The sequence below is a fragment of the Podarcis vaucheri genome (genome assembly GCF_965113315.1).
Source record: "Podarcis vaucheri genome assembly, chromosome: 14".
Lineage (NCBI taxonomy): Eukaryota > Metazoa > Chordata > Lepidosauria > Squamata > Lacertidae > Podarcis > Podarcis vaucheri.
The window spans coordinates 44476848-44497979 of NC_138752.1; the positions used below are offsets into that span (position 1 = coordinate 44476848).

Below are 21132 nucleotides of genomic sequence, written 5' to 3' on the forward strand. Positions count from 1 at the left end.
ACTCCAGAGTAAGCAGACTTCAGGCTTGAATAATTTATTTCTATCTTTTATTAATTAATTATTTTTTTATATTATTATTAGCTAGTTCCACCATCTAAATCCAGATACTGTGGTTTGGGCGGAGCCACAAGTAAAATGATGAACCATGGAGGAGAGCAAATTACTGACTGCATTCCCTCAAGTCGCATACACTAGAACGCCCTGTATATGAAACCTATATTACCTGCATTACTAATTATTAGTCATTTTTCCTTCCCAAAAATGAACTCAAATGTGATATACAAAAACAAAGATTGAAAACAACACAACACACTCATGTAGTCATGAAAAGGCATTGGGCTCCCCTTTTTTATTCTGCTCTTTTATATAATTTGGCTGCTCTCGTATCTGGTCTCTGGGTGTATTGATCTTTTATTAGCCACTTAGAATTTTTAACGAAGCTGAATAAAGCTTAATAAACAACTATCAGACTTTTAGAAGACATCAGAGGCAGCCCTGTTTAGGGAAGCTTTTAATATTTGATGAATCATTGTATTTTAATATTCTGCTGGAAGCCGCCCAGAGTAGCTGGGGAACCCCATCCAGATGGGCGGGGTATAACTAATTATTATTATTATTATTATTATTATTAAAAGTGCTGCTTTCAGGTGAAGCAACATCTTCTCACCTGTCAGTGACAAAGCTGGGTGCTCCCTGGAGCTCAAATGTGCAACTAGGTAAAGGTAAAGGGACCCCTGACCATTAGGTCCAGTCGTGACCGACTCTGGGGTTGCAGTGCTCATCTTGCTTTATTGGCCGAGGGAGCCGGCGTACAGCTTCCGGGTCATGTGGCCAGCATGACTAAACCGCTTCTGGAGAACCAGAGCAGCACATGGAAACGCTGTTTACCTTCCTGCCAGAGTGGTACCCATTTATCTACTTGCACTTTGAGGTGCTTTCGAACTGCTAGGTTGGCAGGAGCAGAGACCGAGCAACGGGAGCTCACCCAGTCGCGGGGATTCGAACCGCTGACCTTCTGATCGGAAAGTCCTAGGCTCTGTGGTTTAACCCACAGCACCACCCGCGTCCCCTCCAAATGTGCAACTAGTTGAGCTCAAATGCTCAACTCCGACACAAGCAATCCGTGCCAGAGTACTGGAGAAAAAGCAACCGCAGCAGAAGCAACCCACCTTTGGGTAGCAGTCGATAGTGTTTGCCACCACAGCAATGGCATCAGGCCTGAGCGAGAGCAGGTATGGCAAACCCAAGGGACACAACACAGCCAGGAGAAAGAGGAAAAAGCAGGTGTGTGGCATGCCATTTGTACCAGGGCCAGTCCTCAAAACCTGTCAATCCTGTTGCTGGTATCTGGCTGTGCTCCCTTCACCATGATCAAATGCCATAATTGAAGAACCTGTTCTATTCACCCTTGCAAGCTGTCAACGTCTGTGCCACCCCCCAACCTTGAAGACTGGTTGACGGAACTTTGTAAAACAACTTAATCCTAAAATCTCCTGCATCAACAGATTTTTTAAAAAGTGAAAAAAGATGTGGCGTCATTATTGTAACAATCACCCCACTTGACATATACCCAAAGGCAAGGAGGAACCATAGCTCATTGGTGAAAGCTTCACGTTGCCTCAGGTTAGGTGGCAGGACGAAATGCAGATGGGACACCAGGATTTATAAATATATACCTTTATTTTTATTTTGCATATTAAATAAGGTTCTTTAAATTACAAGCAGTCTTGAATCACACTATGCATGATCAATGTACAGTAGAAATATTACAGTTTTAAAATTTACACAATTTAAAGACAAATTCGACCTGAAATTTCATTGACTAGAATATTGCCATAAACCTCATACCTGTATTAAATTTCCAATAGGAAAACCTCTCCCCTATGATTTTGTAACATAAATTTCCTCATTTACAAATAGAGTAAAACATTGTATATACACACAGATACCATTTACCATTAGGTGACAGCTACCACTGTGCAAGATCAGACGATTTATTAAATGGAACCAAACATCTTAAACTCATTCAAGTTTCATTTGAAAACAAAAACAAAAACCGGGCTGGTGGTACTGAACTCTTTCTCCTCTCTTCTGTACTCTCATCTCAACAATTTGCCCTTAAAGACTTGATTGTTATTTTTAAAGAAAGGTTATTTTATACAACTTAAAGCTGAATTTATTTATTTTTATTTTTTACACTCCATTCTTATTTTTAAGGCTATTTCTTATAAGGCTAATAAGTTTCCAATTCCACCTTCCAATCTAAATAGCCATTTTACCCGCAATGCAATTTTAAACTGAGTGCATAATTGTGTCTACCCCCTTCCTAACTAAGCTGTCTCCTCCTCAAAAAAAGACAAAAGAATCAGAACTGCATATAAGTCAATCTAAAATACTGATTTTTAAAAAGTAGGCATGAATGGCTCTCGTTAGTGCTTCATTAAGTGTTTTTTAAAAAAAGAATCCATTCATTTCCAATAAAAGCGGTGGCTTTCCCCTTCTCACTTGTGCACAGAACTTGGAAAATTATTTATCAATTAAAAATCTCTTCATTTTGAACTGCTGCATTGCAAATGTTACTTTACAGGGGTGGGATGTAGGTGAGGGAACGTATGACCTACTGAGTTGTATCCAAAGATAACCTAACTCAAGAGTATACATCCATTGGAATGAATGAACTTGACTGACTTTCAGTGGGTCTACTCTGAGTACAAGTGGCTTTCGATACCACCCTCCATCTTTCAGCCTGAGCCTCTTTGAACTGCTACACTACCTTGGCCATTATGAGAAGTCCAGCTCCAATTTACAAAACACATGCACGCCCCACAGCGCAAGAGCAAGAGCACAGCTGCACCGGTGCAATTGTGGCGCTGCTGCTCCTGGTTCCAGGGCTTCTTAACAACCCCGCAAAATTTAGTGTTAAATAAGCTATTGTTAACGCCTTGCTCTGTTCCCCAAGTGTCTCTTCCTCCTCACCTTGGAGCAGCAAAGACGAGAGACCCCTTCAACAGCCCAAACTTTCTGGCTGGGCTCTGGTGCCTTCAGAAGAAACACAGGAGGAGAACTTTACAACATAAAACTTCTTCCTAGCAATTCATCCTTAAAACAGGGGGGGGGATTGGGGTGGAATTGCTTGCTAAAAGTTTTAACATGCAGCTGTTTAAAATTTACAGGTGATCTACTGGGGGGCAGTGGGGAAGGGCTGAGAAGCAGGAACCCTAAACACATGCAGCAGCAGCAGCAGCAAAAGTCGGGATAAGATTCCCTCGTGTTAATTCTTGGATTTGCACGTCTGGTCCTAAAGTCACTATCCTCCTTTAAAAACACAGGCTTTTAAGTCTGAAGGAAACCTACAACTCCCCCACCCCACGAAGAGAACTGTTACTCGCAACCATTACAACGAATGCTAACTTGCTCAAATCTTGCAAGACGCAGAACTGTCTGGGTAACGAAGGTGCAAAAAAGGACACAGAAGTCAGCTTGTGAACCATGCAGTAAAGGAACCCCTACATGGTTTAAAAGGTATAAACTTGGTCTTCAAGTGACGTGTCAGGGCTACTAGCCTGGATTTGTGTGCATGTGTGTGTGTGTGTGAGCTTTAAAATACACTCGTTTTAAGAGCTTTTGGTTAGTTACGGGTGCCTCACAATATCGTTTTGCCCACTATGAGAGAGCTTTGTGTTCATGGGATGTAGTCTGAAATTCTGTCTTGCTAATGACACAAATGCACTCTGGGTTCTCACCAGAGTGGAAGAGCAAGCGTCAGAGATAGCGAGTTGGCATTTCATATGGCCAAAGCAACAAGTGTGTGTTAGGTTCCATCACAGTCTGTGGAGATTTATTTTTTTTAAGCCTCCCTTATGATTAGTGCCAGCCGTATGAATCTATTCCAGGAAGTGTTTCCTCATGCCCATCCCACTCCACCCCCGACAGCCCTGAAGCCACTCAATGCACTAGATGTTAGGCTTGTGGTTGGCTGCATCTCCAAACTGTGTGAATTCCCAGGGTGAATTCCCGTCTGGGACTAAGCAAGCCAATTTCTATCTGCAGCATGAGACTCTGGAGTGCCGATTTTTGGCAAAAGGGGGCAGGAAGATGCCTCAGGCACCCAGAGAAAATGCAGTCATGAGGAATGCACATAAGTGAGATTAGGGTATTCATAATTTTCACACTTAAAAAAATATTATTGGTTAAAAGCAAATAATACTACCAATGCACCCCTTTATTCCATAAACCAGGGGGTGGCTAAGCTGTTCCTCTCCTGAGGCTGTAGGGCTACAACTCCCATAATCCCTAACCATTGGCTATGCTGGCTGGGGCTGATGGGAGTTGGAGTCCAACAGCATCTAGAGAGCCACAGCTTATCTCCTTGCCATAAACTAAGTCTGAAGTCATAAACTACAAAGTTAGGGGGCTTATATTTTCTGCTGCACAATTCCATATATTGTTGAAAACTCAGTAGGGCAGCTTCACTTTTGTGTCTCCTTGCTTTTAATTTTATTACATTACGAAAAAGCAGAAAGGGGGGGGGAGGGAACAACGTAATCCGACTTTAAGAATCTCCCTACTTGACTCAGGCCTGTCCAAGAGAGGAACAACCATTCCAAATAGACCCAAGCTTGTAATGTGTATTTTGAAAATTAATTCAGTGCACATTAAAATTTGTTCTTCCAAGAACAAACATTGTGGGATACTCCAAACAGACAGTATAGCTTTGGAGAAAAGTTGGCACATGAGATCATGTTGCGGGCAAATGCTTGAAGCAATACATGTCTCAAGCTGTTCTATTAATTTTTCTTTAGACAAACGAGTTCCTTGTGTAATGGGGGAGTCCATAACTCACAATTTTAATGCACTTCAATTTCTGCCCTCCACAGGGCTCATGAGAACCAGCCTGGCTGAAGGAGAACGGCAAAGGAAAACCCTCAACACTTTCATACATTCTTTGATGAGAAGGTTTAAAAGCTACCAATTTTCATGCCATTTACAGATGTTCTCAGACCTGAAGCAGAAAGAAACCTGTGCAGGTCAGCTGGATAGCTTAATTTTTTTAAAAAAAAAAAGAAAACATTTTTTTACACATGTCTTCCACTGCCAAAGCTGAGGCTGCAAAACATATTTTACAGCTCAAGTGCTCATTTTAAGAGTGAGGCAGGGGGACGGGACCCTGCAGCTTATATTCTGAGTTCACCACACTTAGGAGAGCTATACACTAAACCCCTTCCTATTTTATGAATGCCAGAGCAGCTTTCCATTAGCAGAACAGGGCTCCGGCAAGGGATTTAAAAGCTCTGGAAGATCTGGGTCTAACAACACACTGCCAATTAGCCCTTAAGTTTCTATTGGCCATCCTCAAGGTATTAGAACTACCAGTTTTGCATGGAAACCTGCAGTATGTGCCAACTACAGCTGGCACAGAAGACCCAAATCCCTATTGAAGATTGGTTCTCAAATATCCACAGGTGACGCCTGCTCTGCTAAAGCTGCTTCTTTAGAGAATCCCAACTTCAAACACAAAGAGAAAGAGCAACTGCGTGAGTCAACACATCCCCTTTTGCATTGCATCTGCAGAAATGTTAACACTTCCCTGAAGATGAGATGAGCGATTCAAGAAGTTACCCAGTAACCAAGACCATCATTTAAGGGGACACACACACACACACACACACGGATATTGAGTCTTCCAGACATCTTGGGTGCAGAGGGAAGTAAACAGAAGAATGTTACACCACCACAATTTTTTTTAAGCCAACTATAACTAAAAAGTCAATTCGCCGACCACTGTACTGCAGATGGGAATATAAGAAAGTGAATTGCCCCTTTAGAATAGTGGATAGCATACAAAGCTCCAGAAATTATAAAAACAGGAAGACTCAAGCTCTGTACACCCCAACAAGTACGCTGTGCAAAAAAAGGAGCACGGGAGCACAAAGCAAACCAGTTAGGCATGTAAAGGACCCCAACAACTTCCATCAATCAAGAAGCAAGGAAGAATGGCTTTGTACAATGCAGAGGGACCTGGAAAGGGCAGTTACTAGTGCATCTGCAGCTAAGCAAGGTGTGAAGTCTTTGAAATATGGCTTTCTACACAACAGCTCTCAGGCCAGGCAGCTTCAAGTGACATAGCCACCTTCTGCTCAGCTATGTACAATTTTACATGTTCATACAGATAATACATTGAGAATACAAAAGGGTATGGTACAATCCTATATATAAACCAGAGCATAACTTGTACATATTTGTTACAAATTGTCTGCAGGATACTTCAAGTACTTTGGGGGTAGGAGAGGGGGGAGAAGGGGAAAGCTAGCACATGATATATATTTTTAAAGGAAATGCAAAATGCAGCAGTTTTCCAAAAAAACAGTACACTACAAAAAGTAACATCCACCTTCAAGTTCAGGTCTTGATCTAACATTGCCTTCAGGGTGTGCAAACATCTTGATTATTGGATTTCAGCAGGTCTGCTTTGTTTTCAGATGCAAGAGGGTAGTCGTCGTTGTTTTTGAAAATGAAAATATTGGCTGTTAGGCAAAAAGCAGAAGTGACCCCCCCACAATGACACCCCCCCGGCCACGATGACCGTTCACTGAGGGAAGAAGCTTCAGTCTTTTTCTCCATCTTCACTGCTCCCTGTTAAGAGACACAAGGCTATTATTAGAGGGTGAGGCTTTGAATATTCTGCCTCCAGAATGAGTTCCTTAAGACTGTGGATTCCTCTCAAGGCCTGTTTCCCAGGGACCTTTTCCTGGACAAGCTCTGCTGAAATTGCAGCAGGCGGGTGTGAAAGTATTTAAAAGAACACGGGTGCATTTTTGTGCAAATCAAATACAGATTGTACCGTAATAGCTCCCCAGCAGTTTGGGCCGTTTCCCCCTCCTCCAAAAGTGAGGTTCTGATGTTTAAAAAGCACCTGAATTATCCATCTCCTGTTATGAAATCAACCCCAGGGACACAGCTGGAAGTCTGTCAGGCACAACTGTCTAAATCGCACAGTTCAATGTCAGGACATAATAGAGCTAACTGCACTATTTAAACACTGGCCTTAATGATAAACAAGCAAATACCCCTATCTAATCAGCACTCTGCTGAACCTAATATAAGCTCGTATACCAAACACCAAGGACCCACAAGCACCAGGGGCATTTAGGTGCTCAAAAATATCCTAGTTTTATGATTAAAAGTAATAATAATCTAGCCAGTCGTGAACTTGCTTATTTGGTGTGCTTTAAATTCCAAAGGACTTGGGAATTCTTTTGGGCAAAACAGAGTCAGTTCAGGGCTTGCACCACTCCATTCGTTTCCAGTAAAGACTGGGCAAAAGAACTACCTGGCTGGGCTGGATAGGCCAGACATAGCCACCTGAGATTTTACACTCTGTTCTGCCACCTAAAATCCACCCACCTTGCCACACAGTGAAGCCACTTCTACAGGCAAGCTACAATATGAAGCCAAAGAAAAGGAAGTAGTAGGTATAAATCAGGAAAGTCAAATACACAGGGATTACAAAGGAGAGCCATGAACAACAACAACAACAACAACAACAACAACAACAACAGGCAGCAGCTATTTAGGAAAAGGATGGGCAGAAGGTAGAACAGGATCTACTTTCCTTACTCAAGATTTTATCATCTTTTAATAATCGCTTGAGCAAGCATTGCTCGAAAACCATACTGATGTAACAAACTAGTGCTTGAAGAAAAATACTTGCCTCCCTGTTCAATATCAGAATCCGTAAGGTGAGTGAGCGAGAAGCTTGCAATGTTTGCTGGAGAGATAGAGAACCTGGAGTAAGGTAAAGGATTCGACCAGTTTTGTTCAGAGCTTCGAGGCAGTGGTGGTGGGGAGAAGTACTTTGAGGTCTGAAGAGAAGGCTTTGAACTAATGAGGCTGTTTGCTGCCTTTGCTATGAAAGAGGGCTCTGGAGAAGAGAAGTCGTCATCCCATTCAAAACCTCCACCTGGAACAAATCACACACACATTAAAATAAAATAAAAATCTGGAGAAAATGCCGAAATCTCCAGGGAATGGAACTTGCAATTAGCTCAGAGAATATTCTCTTCTCTCTGTGGATTAGGCTTATAGCCAGTATCAGAAATCTTTAAATGCATCAACTGAAGCAGATGAACTGTATGCAAAATTGGACATATGATAACAAAGCACACACATGCTATATTTTCCTACTTCTAAGAGCACAAAACCAGATTTTTGAATCCTTAGGTAGACACATGGGCAAAATAGGGAACTATAAAAAAATAAGGTGATGCATTACACTGATTTTTGCAAAGTGAAGCACAGAGTATGTCACCAAATTCCCTTAAATATTATCTTTGTTAGGGATAGATGGTATACAAGGAACAAACTCTTCTGATTGGTTTTCTCCTTGCAGACCACCACACTTCCTTAAATTTTAACTTAAATCTGAATATTTACACTGCAAAGTGGAATTTCTGTTCAGCATGTGATCAACATTTAAAAGTTATTTCGGAGCTTTGTCCTTTATTTTCAGATAGTCAATAGAGTGGGTGACCAAGCAAATTCTAAAGGCATCAACAGAAGCTTCACAAGTGAAAGGAAACCACAGTTAAAATAAAGTAAGGGTGGTTATCCTATCTATACAGAGGAAGCTGCCTCATAAGGAGACACCCCATTGGCATATCTGGAACAGAACTGTCTGGCATCAACTCTCTAGGCTTCCAGACAAGATTACTATCCCTATCCAAACTAGAGATGTCGTTAGTTGAACCAGAAACCTTTTGCATGCAAACTCTGCTACTAAGCCATGGTCCTCCTTTTAAGATCACTGTTAACACCAACACCTTTATGAGGAAACTGCAATTGGATTAAACTGAAGCAAGCTTGGTTTTAGATTAATCATTGGTCGTAATACAAAATTCAAAGTTATCTACATCACCAATGAACACGGTCAGTTAGAACAAGCATTCAAGCAAAGAAATGAGTGGAAGAAAACGTACTTGTTTTGCCTGGGAACTCTACATCTTAATTTTATAAAGGAATACACTTAAACTTGCAAGCCAAATATTAAGTACCTTCTTCATCTGTAGAACTTTCTGAATTTGTAAATTTATTCAAGTAACCAGGGCCTGAAGCAGGAACAGGAGTGTTATCAGAATCCGAGTGGTTTGATTCTGTAGCACGATTTCCGAGCTCTTTGGTTGGTGTTTCCTAAAAAATAATCCAAAAAAATACTATTACTTCCATTATCGTATGCATGTGATGCTTCACCAGTTGAAACCATATTGAAGATCTACAGTGTGGTATTTCAAAGCAGCCCAGATTTTCTTGGTTTGGGGGGATAGGGGTGGAGATGTTGATGTACTACCCACCAATTTCACAGAATCATAGAATTGTAAGGGACCCTGAGGATCATCTATTCCAATCTCCTGAAATGCAGGAATATGCAGCTGTCCCATATGAGGATTGAACCTGCAACCTTGGCATTATCAGCACCACGCTCTAACCAACTGAGCTATCTATGCTAGCAACTGCATCATCATGCATTTCATTTTACAATTGTTTACCGTTGTTACTGCATGGCATTTACCGTACTCTTCTTTCCAGGGGCTGCAAGCCTGAAGTGGGCAGGGCTAACGCAAAAAGAGGTGCAACCAGAGCTGAAAGTCTGTAGGGGGATCCCATACACTCACCTTCACCTCAAAATAAAGGCATCTTCAAACCTAATTGCCTGATGGGGAAACTTTTGGTATGGGGAGTCACCATACACGGGGAGGGTTACCAACAGCCAGTAACATCTTCTGTGACCAGACTTCCAGAAAGAACCACAGCTCCCACAATACAGCACCCCCAAGTTCCAAAAAGATTCCTACCGTATAAAACCTTTTGTGTGGCTCAACAGACCAAAAGATCTTGGTAAAAACATAACTCAATTATTTTGGACAGCACTCAAAAGTTAAGAAACTCTGCACCATTCCGCAAACCTAATCATCGTTCATTTCTAGAGGTTTGGGGTTTGTTTGTTTTTGTTTTGTTGCTTTTTTACATAATTAAAGGCCTCAATTTGCTGTGCTAGTTTGCTTTCCCACAAGGTATAAAAGGCACCTTGTGGCCTATCTTATTACAGAAGTAGGAACTAGATACACAACCTTGGACTTCTGTAAAGTAGGTCAACTATTTTCAGAGAGAGGGAGAGGTATTGTACACACACAACTGTTCTAACTCAAAGAACTACAGGCAACCCCAATGTTCTTCACAATCACAACTGTAGGTTACAGTGACCACCAATTGTTTCAAGCCCCGTGTGCTTCTTTGCTTAAATCATTGCCATTTAGTGCAATCAGGAGGAGAGTTTCATACAGTTAATGCAGCATGGCTCAGGATGCTATATTTCTTTAGAGAAGGACACATCTTAGTGGGACACTGACGAGGAAAATTACGGGTAATCTGAATATTTTAGTTATATTTAATTGTATTTACCTACCTCTGTCACAAACGTGGCATGGACTAATCAGGATAGATCGAGGAGCTAATAAACTTGTTCTATGATGCTCTTATTTTAGAATGAACGATCAACTCCACTCGTCCATCTTAGTTCAAACCCTTAAAAATCATGTGGGACAACAGGAATCCAGGCTTTTCACTTTCTTTTATGATTTAACACAGCTTATGTGTTGTGGCAATGATTTATTGTGAAAGCACCAAACTGTATGAAGAGGAAACAAATCACGATCTCTGGCCTTAGCATTACACCCAAACTAAGGTTTGTTTCACTCCAAAAGGAACCGTGGTTCATCAGAGCAGAACCGCAATCTGTAGTTTGGACATCGTGCTAAACCAGAGACAGCAGAGTGGGCACGATCAAACTGAGCACATCTTTTTATGGCTCACTGTGATCAGTGTGCATATCCATTACTTGCACAGCTTTTGAAAACTCAAGAAGGGTCTGCAGGATCAGGCCAGGGGCCCATTTAGCCCTGCATCCTGTTCTCACAGTGGCCAACCAAAAGTCCATGGGAAACACACAAGCAGAGCCTGAGCTTAACAGCACTCTTCCCCAACCTGAGATTCTCTGATCTCTATCATGAACTCCCGCAAACACACAATATTTAGATTCTATGTTGTTGTTTTTCTGCAACAAAATATTTGCATAAGTAAGATTATGAAAACTCTGGCCTCTGAGATTATGTGGCTATTCTGTCTTCTCATTCCCTACATTCTTGCACAAACTTCCATTTGCCACAGTGAGCCCAAGGTTTCCAAATTGATTGTGACCTTTCCACAACCAGCAGGCACTTACATTTTAGAGAACAAATAATGAGAAAAGCATCAGATACCTGATCGAAAAGATAGACTGTGACATCATCAAAGAACGTTACGGCTTTCCTCTCATTCTTCATAAAGTTTTCAGAAGGGTTGTTCTGCCCAGGTGGGTTCGGATGTTTTAACAAGCTCCTTAGATGTTTGCCATCATCCCTATCAGTAAGGATCACCGGTACTTGATGGACAATTTCCTCATCGCTGTCAGAGCTAAGTCCATGCAAGTGGAAAGTTCTCATATCATCCTCAGAATCATCACTGTTCTCATCTTCTTCATCAGCATCATCCCCATCCACTGATAGATCAAGCATCCCAGAAACATCAAGTTTACCAAGGTATTTTCCTTCAATGTCTGGCTCTTTCAGCTTATTATGACCTTCAAAGTGGCACACTAAGGATTTTTCCAACACTTCAGCAGGGCCATACAAGTCAGGGGTGAGCTTTAGATCTCTCTCAGGAAGGAAGTCTGCTGTGTTAGTGCCTGTGCAAGAGACACTTCTGGGGGAATCCTCATATATGATCTCAATGTCATCTTCATCAGTAGGCTCTAGTTCTATCACAGGTAGCAATGAAGCTGTATTGCCACCTTTATGAAGATACTCTTGCTTTGTTTCAGTGGTCTCCAGCTTCTCCTCCAACTCTAGCTGCAAGCGTGAGTTCTTTGTGAACTGGTCACTGGCTACTTGATCATCACTTGACCGATTTTCTGCATTTTTATGCTCTTCTATTTCAAAGTAGTCACTGCACATACTACCCTCTGTTCGTACTTGAGTGTCTGCCAATGTATTTGTGACCTCAGATTTCTTATCTAGTTCAGAATCGTTATCAGAAAAATAGGCAGAATCTCTGTACGAATTCTGGATGCCACCAAAAGAAGTCTTAGAGATGCCTTCAAATGTATCCATGGTATTTGCTGTGTCTAAGTCTGTGTTGACATCTGACGACAGAATGATCATAGGCTTATCACGCAAAAGACCATCACCAGCAGCACTGGACAAAGCCATGTCTTCATTGGAGTTGCTGCCAACAAGGTGTGAAGTCCATTCAGGAGACTCCAGGTTTTCAGTTTCATAGCCACTGTCAGCAGGTTTATCAGGTGGCAAAGGTTTCTGTGGGCTCTGACCCACTAAAGACTCTAAGACCTCAATAACATCTAATGAATCCAATGAGTCCGGTGTATCAACAGACTGCCCCATACTCTGTGTGGGAGCTGATAAACTGTCCTCCAGTAGGCTGTCGTGACTTGTACGGTCTGAAGGAAGGACAGATGAAAGCGCAATGTCTTTGATCGGGGTCTCCTTGTTACATTTCTGAACCTTGGTTAAAGCTTCGTCAGTTGGCTCCAGAATATACTCATCGCCTTGCTCTAATCCAGATGGCTTATTCTTCAGATCCTCAATCAGCTCCCCCCAAGAACTACTATTGCATTTAAGTTCCTGCTTATTCTGCTGTCTTTCTTCCTCTTGAGCATGGAGTGCAATGCTATGACAGGGGCTACTCCCATTAGTTTGGTTTTTGGCATTCATGGATAACGTTTCATTAAAGCCAGCTTCAGAGACTTGATCCATGTCAAGGTAAGAGTAATCAATACTGCAGGCACAGTTATCATTAACTTCTATGTTAGGAGAGGGTTTTTCAGTTCCTGATAAGGGGGATACCTGCTCCTTATCCATCGCAGGTGACCTAGGAGACATTTGACCTTGCATAAGGGGCTGGGGCGGAATACTTTTGTTTTTATTTGTGCTCATTTGCACAAAATGTTCATCTTCATGGACTGGAGAATTCCCATCCATTTTAAGTTCAACCCCCAGAGAGTTTGTATTTGGTGGATCTAGCATTTTTGTGTTGTCAGATGCTCTTTTTAAGTCACCACCACCAGTTCTGTTACTCAGAGACCCCTTTAGTAAATTATTCTCTTGAAGGAAAAGAAAGTTATCCGACAGCTCTTCTGAAGTCAGTAAGCTAGGATCGGACTGCATTATGATATCCTCCTGCAAGCAAACAGCTTCACTTTCAGAAGCATGTCTGGGACTTCTCTTCTGGAGCTGATCAACTACAGACTCCTCAAGACCTGAATATGAAACTGCTTCAAGCTCGACATGAATATCATTTAGATCAGCCAACTCAAACCTATTTCTCATATCTGTAAATTGTTCCATTCTGTCGATATCACTAAATATATCTTGGAAAGGACTTTCAGGACAATGAACATGGAAATCCTGTTCCTTGGGATATGTATTGTAATGGAGAGAGTCTCTATCTGTAGTGGATTCAGCAGCAAAGTCCCCAAGGACTATGAAGTGAGAGTTTTTGTCCTTTACAACTGCATGACTGTCCATGTCAGTCATCAATATAGAATCCTGGTTATCAAAGTTTACACTACTGTCTCTGCTCTTCTCTTCTAACTGGATGTAATAATCATTTCCAACAGAAGGGTTTTGGGCATTAAACACGGGAAGTTCGCCAGGGACACGAAGCACATCCTGCCCACTTTCAACTTGATCCCCAGGTCCTTGCTCCGTAAGTGTGTTCTCAAAAACCTCCACTGGGAAGAAGATATTGGTGTAAGTCATTCCCTCATCAGGATTTGCCTGGCTGCATTCAAAGTGGTCTTGTTTGGTTGCTTCCCAGATGCATTCAAAGTTGAGCCCTCGACTTGTTTCAGTTACCGTGAGAACTTCTTCCATCTCACGGCCAAACCTGTTGCCTGTGAAATGATCCAGGATTGGAAAGGCAGAGTTACCAGAGGACTCTCTGTTTGAAGTATCAGGCTTGAGATCATTCCACTGTTCAGGATCAATCACCGAGTCCCTTTGACTTTGCATACGGAGATACGTTAGAAGCTTATGCACTTCGTCTGCTGTTGCTCTCTTGTCTGGCGACAGCCAACAGAACTGTAAAACTTCATACCTATGAAAAGAACAACATATTCCATTTTCAATAATGTAGGTAATAATGGCCATTAAGAAAAGTCAGTGCTGTATCAGGACAACAATTCCTTCCAATAAGCATTAAGGCTTCTTAAGTTTGAGAAACGTGCCAATTGTTTTACTTCTACTTATTAAGTGCTTGCAAACTTTTTACTACTGTGACTTATTTTTGGCATTACAAAACAGACCTCCCAATATTCAATATCTGCTCAGTCACAATACCACTAGGTGGTCACAGGGAGCCACAACCTGCCCACCTCTGCCCTTTCCTATTAGTCTTAAATGGCTATTTTAAAGACTGATGAAATTAATGGAATATAACTGGATATAGACTTCAGATACTCAAGTTTTACCATCTATCAGAATATGGCTGCTCAAGACGAGGTTCTGAAAGCTTCGTCTGCTTCTCTTTTATGACCTGCACCAGGACTTCATCATCAGATAAATGTGAGTAAGGCTTCACAGCACCGCTGAAAAGCTCCCATAGCGTTACACCTAGTGACCTGCAAAAATAAAAGTCTTCAATAACAAGATGCCAGAACACAACACAATTATCCCATCATGGTACTCAGTCCATAAGCTATGTCGAAAGGGATACCAAACACTCTAGGTGTGAAACTCATTCACTAGCAAGGTCTAGATCCCTAACCCCAAAAGCTCAAATCACCCAGCTGTGGAATGATGTGCAAAAACCTATTTCAGTTCTACTACTCAATAGTAAATCCCAACCCTGTTACATTTTCAGTAAAATTAAAATGGGGCCTTTGGAGATATATATTATATATGCATGCTAGCAATCCACTCTGCAGATTTGTTTTCAAAGGAACTGCCGGACAGTTCTAACACACTCGTGTCAGTCAGAGGAATGACTGAAACAATCTCAACAATCTCTGCCTTGCCAATTTTCTCTCTACCTCCTCTGTGTGCAAGGACAGAAAACTTCCATTTTCCCTTTAGAAAGAGGCAGTAGTTTGCCATTACGTATGAATTCATAGGATTGTGGTTTGTTCTGGATACAGTCAGTTACAAGAAACCAGTGTTTCAAACCATGGTTTGAAACTCTGATTTATTTTTAACGTATGGTATTTTAAACAAACCAGAGTTCTTTGAGTTTGTATAAAGCAGCAAACTGCAGTTTGCTTTAAGTGAAAGCAGAAGCTCTCTTCCCTTTTCCCTCTCACACAGAGGAAAGGTAGTGCCAAAGCTGGACTCCAGCTCCTATCAGCCCCAACCAGCACAGCCAAAGAATGACAGGAGCTGTAGTCCAACATCTAGAGAGCCACAAATGTCCCAACCCTGGCCAAGATCTCCCTCTGAACCAGGCCAAACATTTTCAATTAAGCAAAGCCTTAGACTATTGTTTTCATACCAGATGTTACTGTACTTTGTTTGCTCAGCTGTTAACAGTCTGTCCTGAAAGCTAGTCACCAGCTCTGGTGCAGTCCATCGAAGAGGCACAAGCTTCTTTTCATCTGTTTCAATATAATCTTCCTATTATATCAAGGAAAGAGACAAAAAATTCAAAGGGCAAACAAAAACCACACATTGTTAAATGCTGTTTGTTCTCTCATGCCTCAGATTCCTTGGAATTAGAGAACCCTTGAATTGCCTTTGCAAAAAAGAAGGGTCAGCACGAGGGAACCAAAGCCAAAAAAAAAACCGCAAAGAAGGTTCAAAATGAAGCTAAAGTTGGAGGAAATATTGGGGATTGCAATGTGCCCAACGTGTTTTGGAGTAGAGTCTTTCAGAAGCAAATGTCATAAATAAATCACTACCAAAAAATGATCAGAAATCTCTTGGCCAAGAAGGTGGAAATACTTTGAAATGTATTGGGCAAAATCCAATATTTAATTCTATGGCTGAATTTCCTATTGATTTAGTTCAACTGAAAAATCAATAAGTAATGATTAACTTAGTCTGTATAACTGAGGCTTTGCTTCCTCTTTTTGGCTTCTGTAGCTTTTGGCCAGCCTTTCTGCATTGGAAACCTGCAATTCAGTGCTCACCTAGACATCTCTGGCAAGTAATAACTGCCTCTATACTTCAGCACTGCTGCCGTAGGAACTGAGCTAGTTGCACAGTCTCCCTACTACTGTCTCTTAGCAGAGAAGCACTGTGGAAACTATATGGTGGAAGGGGGGAAGTGAAAGCTACATGTTCAGCATGTACAACATTATCCTATAGCAACAGAGCAGTGCTATGGTGGTTGGGTGCATGGATCATCTTCAGCGCCATTTGTGGCCAGAGAGATAACTTGGTGACAGCAGAATCAGTAGCATGGAGACAGGAAGAATAAGATTAGGGCAATCATTCAGAATGTCGAGGCAGTGTCTCCTATGGGTTTATGCAGGTCCACATTAAAGTAGACTGCTGAAGAAACAGACTGGTAGCTAGACCACTAAATTAAAGCATTTAGGTGGAACCTAGTATTTTATTTTATTGATCCATGGCACTCAGGTTTTATAATGCAAAAACAAATTTAAATTGTTTACCAAAAATGAGAAATTTAGCTGTGTGACATGCAGAGATAATATTTATTCACTCTAATGCCATATATTTCATCCAAACAAGTCTAAATAACCAGTGTCAACTATCATCGTATAAATATAAATTTAGGTACATTTGATGCTCATTAAATGCACTACATGGTGCAAGCAAAGGTGAAATGAAGCTTCAACAAGTTTTCTGTTTAAATGAGAAGCAGCCAATAGTGGTTTGCCATTTTTACTGGAGGAATGACAGGAGGGAGGATGCAGAAAAAACATCCAGGGGAAGGATTAAGCATGCCCTCTCTATGCCTCAGAACAACACCAGAGGCTGCTTTTAATTTTTAAAAGTGTGTTCCTAATCCTGCTGGATTCAGTTACCAGCACAAGATTGCACAGGCCTTAATATCAGCAGTATATAGTACCTCCTAAATGGCACAATCCCACTGACATATGCAAATTACTGCACTAGAACAAAGAGTAGATGGAGAAGATCAGCAAGTCCAACATGCACAGATGCATCAAAGAGCAGTATAAAAATAGAGATTACAATGTGCACCATTATCGAGCTACAGAACTGCTCACAGTTCAGCAAGCCCACATAAAACAGTAATTTGTAACTTTAGCCAGTGCCATTCTGTAAATGTGTCAACTTACCTTATACCTACTGAATCCTATTCCATAATCTCCCACTTTTACGTTTAGATCGGATGTAAGGAAGCAGTTGCGTAAGGCTAGGTCACTGGGGAAAAATATCAAAAATACTGCAATGAGAACAAAAGTTCACAATAGCTCCTATGATAAAAAAAAATCAGTAATGTAGCCAAGCTCATCTGACACAGCACAATATTAGATTACAGCTTTAAATATAGCACCAGCCATTCAAAAATCATCATGGAACAGACACATGTGCTTATCTGAGCCCTGGAGAACCAGAATGGTGAAATGGATCAAATATTGGACTTTGGCTAGAAAGCATGAGTGAAGCTGCAACATTCACTTGGTGATCTTAGGCCAGTCTGCTGCAAATGACATCTTTGTGAACAAACAGCAGCTGGAGGGTGGGGGGAAGAGGGATATATTTGGCAAGAAACAGGGGAAGGGGTCTAGATCAGGGTCCTGCAGCTGTTTTTTCTTCAAAATAGAAAATAGAAGTGGCCAGCTAAACACACTTCTTAACAAGAAAAAATAATGTAGTATGTACTTTTGCTTTTCGAATACTGTTGTGCAAGTCATCCAGTGCAACCTCAGACAACCACTGCATAGACAGACTACAAGCAATTTCATTAGGGTTGAGTTTCAGTGGATAAATGGCAGTTCAGTTACCAGCCCCATTCATGTCAACGTTTTAGTCATACATAAACTGTAAAATAAAAAGGGGTTGCGATTCAGTTGAAGAAATGTGTGCATTTATAAGACTATGCTGCAGCCACAACCTCCACTTTGTGATCTTCCAACTCATGGATGGAGGCAAAACAAAAAACAGAACCGCAAACGTCTTTATATTCTCTGGCGAGGGGTGGCGGGAAATGCAAATAGGAAGGAAGCTGCTATATTCAGCATGCCTTAGAACCTACTAAATCTAGTATTTCAGAACTAAGGGATTTGTCTTTGTCTTTTCTGTAATGTACACGCAAAAGCATTATTCATTTGGAAGCCATACCCGTGGACAAAATTATGTTTATGCATTATGCAGAGTCCAGCTGCAATCTCACACGCCATCCTCTGTAGCAGCATTATTTGGGAATCTCCTTTAATGTTCTCCTGTTCATTGCAAAGGTACGTTTTTAGGTCACCCTGTAAAACAAGAACAGTCATCAATGCCTTCTCAAGCTGGTTGCACTTAACAGTTATTTAATGAAGCAGCAGCTAAGCGCAGTTTAGGTCTTGCCAGTCAACAAGGTTATAAATATTAGTTATAAATAAGCTTGCACTCAGAGAGCACTGTCATCAAATTTCAAGTCTCTATAACGTTTCTTTAAAAAGGCAGCCGAGGTACACACCGTGACTGTTTTAAAGCTATTCAGGACTTATTTATGCACTTAATATAATAACTGGTCTGGAATAAAGTTATGGGAAAATGAAAAATGGAAGCTATACCCACAGGTCTTCTTTGGGACAGGAAAAGGAAGGGGCTAAGAGGATAAGAGGCAAGAATGACAATGCATGGAAGGATGGATAGCAGCACGGATCTCTGTGCAAAGTGACTGTGCTTCTGAACCTGTCTCTCTCATATACATTAGCCACTACACTGCACCAGCCCTGCACATAAGGGCTGGTTTAAAGCAGACTCACACCACACTCAAGTATTCTGAAAAACACATCTACTATACTAGGATCACACGAATTGATCTGAGAGAATGATACTACAGTACTACAAATCTTGAGTTTCAACATTTATTCATTGCAGCAAGAGGGCATGACACTTATCAGTAGACTGTATAAGAAAACTGCAGACAGGTGAAGGGAACACAAGTTGCACGGTAAATTTCAAAGTGTACATCTCTCATTCATATATGGATGCCCACCACTCAACTATTCTATGTTTGTTATGCCTGGGCGCAGCTGAAAAGCATTGGGTTGGAGGCAGCATCTCAATTCTATCTGGCTTCTAACCTGCAATGCCTCAGCCCATGAACACATTACAGAAGCATGTGCACAAAGCGGAGGCAAAACTGCTTCACCAACCCTAGATGGCAGCAAACTATTAGGCAAAGTCACAGCAGTGTAAGAGAAGTTTGTTTTACAGCAAGACACCATTTGCTGAATTACCTCCTACAATTTGCAAGTAAAAATGATTACAGGTTGTTAAATGAGTCTACTGCCCTATGTTTTGTGGGGGGGGCGGGGGGGGAGTTATTTTGTTTTTTAAGGAAAGCCATTTCTCCTGGACGGGCTTCTACTCAAAATTCATTTGCACTAAAATAGCTCACACAGAAATGTACTTTAACCCACACCTTCCAGAACGCAAGTGTAAAAAGCAGAGATGAAGAAGGGCATGAAGAAAGCTTGACTGGGGAACTGCTTAAACACTTCCTCTGCACAACAGCAGGCTGCCAAGTGGCCAAAATAGTTCTGACCATAATGGGTTAGCACAGTCTGGAGATGCATCTGTTAATTTGCAACGCACAACATATTTAGTGTGCAACATACATTTGCAACTCTTTTGTTTTAAGAACCTGCACTTGAATAACACAGTGTAAGTTTCCTTTTATAGCTTCTGAAGACTCACAGCTAACAAGATTAGTAATCAACTATGGGCTGTCATGTTCAAAGCAAAATCCCAAACCCAGGCTTGCCTCTGAAGGTACAACAAGAAACTATGGCCAACCACAACTCCCTGACAAGCATATGGTTGCAAATGTGAATTATGTTGCATTCATACTTTTAAAATATAAGCTAATTTCTTTATATCCTGATCTTAACTTGGGGCTCCCAGCATTCTCTCATCTAGCTGACTCATTAGGCCTCCACCAGTTAACTTCAAGTGCTCCCAAACCATTCAAACAGCCCTCCATTCACCTTTACACACATTTTTTACATTTACAGTTAAGACTATATTATGCGTGAAGTTGTCCTAATCCCTTTTGAACTTCAGAAAGAAAATGCTAAAGATGTAACAGGAATCAGTATACAGTACTTTAAGCTTCTTTACGCAATAATTTAGTACAGGCATGTCCAAAGTCCGGCCCGGGGGCTTAATCCGGCCCTCTGGTTGATTTAATCCGGCCCCTGTGGCAGTTTATATACTGGGCAAAAAAACTCAACAACTTCAACTTCAATCCTAAAAAAAAGCCCAACAGAATTGGGGGGAAATCCTAAAAAAGCTCAACAACTTTGGTCGTCTCTCACACATGTTCACTTCATCAAATCTGGCCCTCTTTGAAAAAAGTTTGGACACCCCTGATTTAGTAGAAATTCATGGGCTTCTGCATACAATTCCAAATTGCTACTGTGTGTCTCTTCAGCGGAAGAGGAGAGAGGAAGGCAGAGGAAGGAAAGGATATACAGTTTCTACCACTGGCATCCCAGAAAATTTAAGGCTTCCTTCAGGAATGGTGCCAAGTTAGAACTATTCATTGCTCATATTCATTACCTACACAGTAATGACATTTTTCAAATGTGCTACAGTAATTTTTCTGGAATTAATACATTAGGTTTCTCCAATACCTGGTTTGGAAACTGAATCTGAAAAAGGCACTAGTGTAGCACGACTGACTTGCTCTTACCTTGGTTCCTGTCGTATGAACTGTTAAAAGCCAACTCCCTCTAATGATCCATAGTTTACTCTTCTAGTTTAACTATTTAATCAAACCGTTTGACTGAAATACACATTGACAAGCAAGACACTCCCAATTAAATTTTAGCAGATTAGGCTTTGGAAAATATATTTAATACTAGTAAGTTATGCAAACTGCAGT

General features: G+C 41.2%; 2 protein-coding genes across 2 annotated transcripts in view; one reads left to right on the plus strand and one right to left on the minus strand.

Moving 5' to 3' along the window:
• Positions 1–1661: 1661 nt before the first annotated feature.
• LMTK2 (lemur tyrosine kinase 2) overlaps positions 1662–21132 on the minus strand; it is a 45582-nt gene continuing 26111 nt past the window's right edge. The window contains exons 7-14 of the mRNA XM_082199613.1: positions 18375–18508; positions 17369–17453; positions 15595–15716; positions 14579–14728; positions 11313–14205; positions 9051–9186; positions 7712–7960; positions 1662–6633 (exon numbers count right to left, since the gene is read on the minus strand). Of these exons, the coding sequence (XP_082055739.1) occupies positions 6605–6633; positions 7712–7960; positions 9051–9186; positions 11313–14205; positions 14579–14728; positions 15595–15716; positions 17369–17453; positions 18375–18508 (3798 nt within the window). The 3' untranslated portion in view covers positions 1662–6604. The remainder of the gene's footprint in view (positions 6634–7711; positions 7961–9050; positions 9187–11312; positions 14206–14578; positions 14729–15594; positions 15717–17368; positions 17454–18374; positions 18509–21132) is intronic.
• LOC309519135 (parvalbumin, thymic-like) overlaps positions 11427–21132 on the plus strand; it is a 117731-nt gene continuing 108025 nt past the window's right edge. The window contains exon 1 of the mRNA XM_082199969.1: positions 11427–11437. The gene's annotated coding sequence lies outside the window, so the exon portion shown is untranslated. The remainder of the gene's footprint in view (positions 11438–21132) is intronic.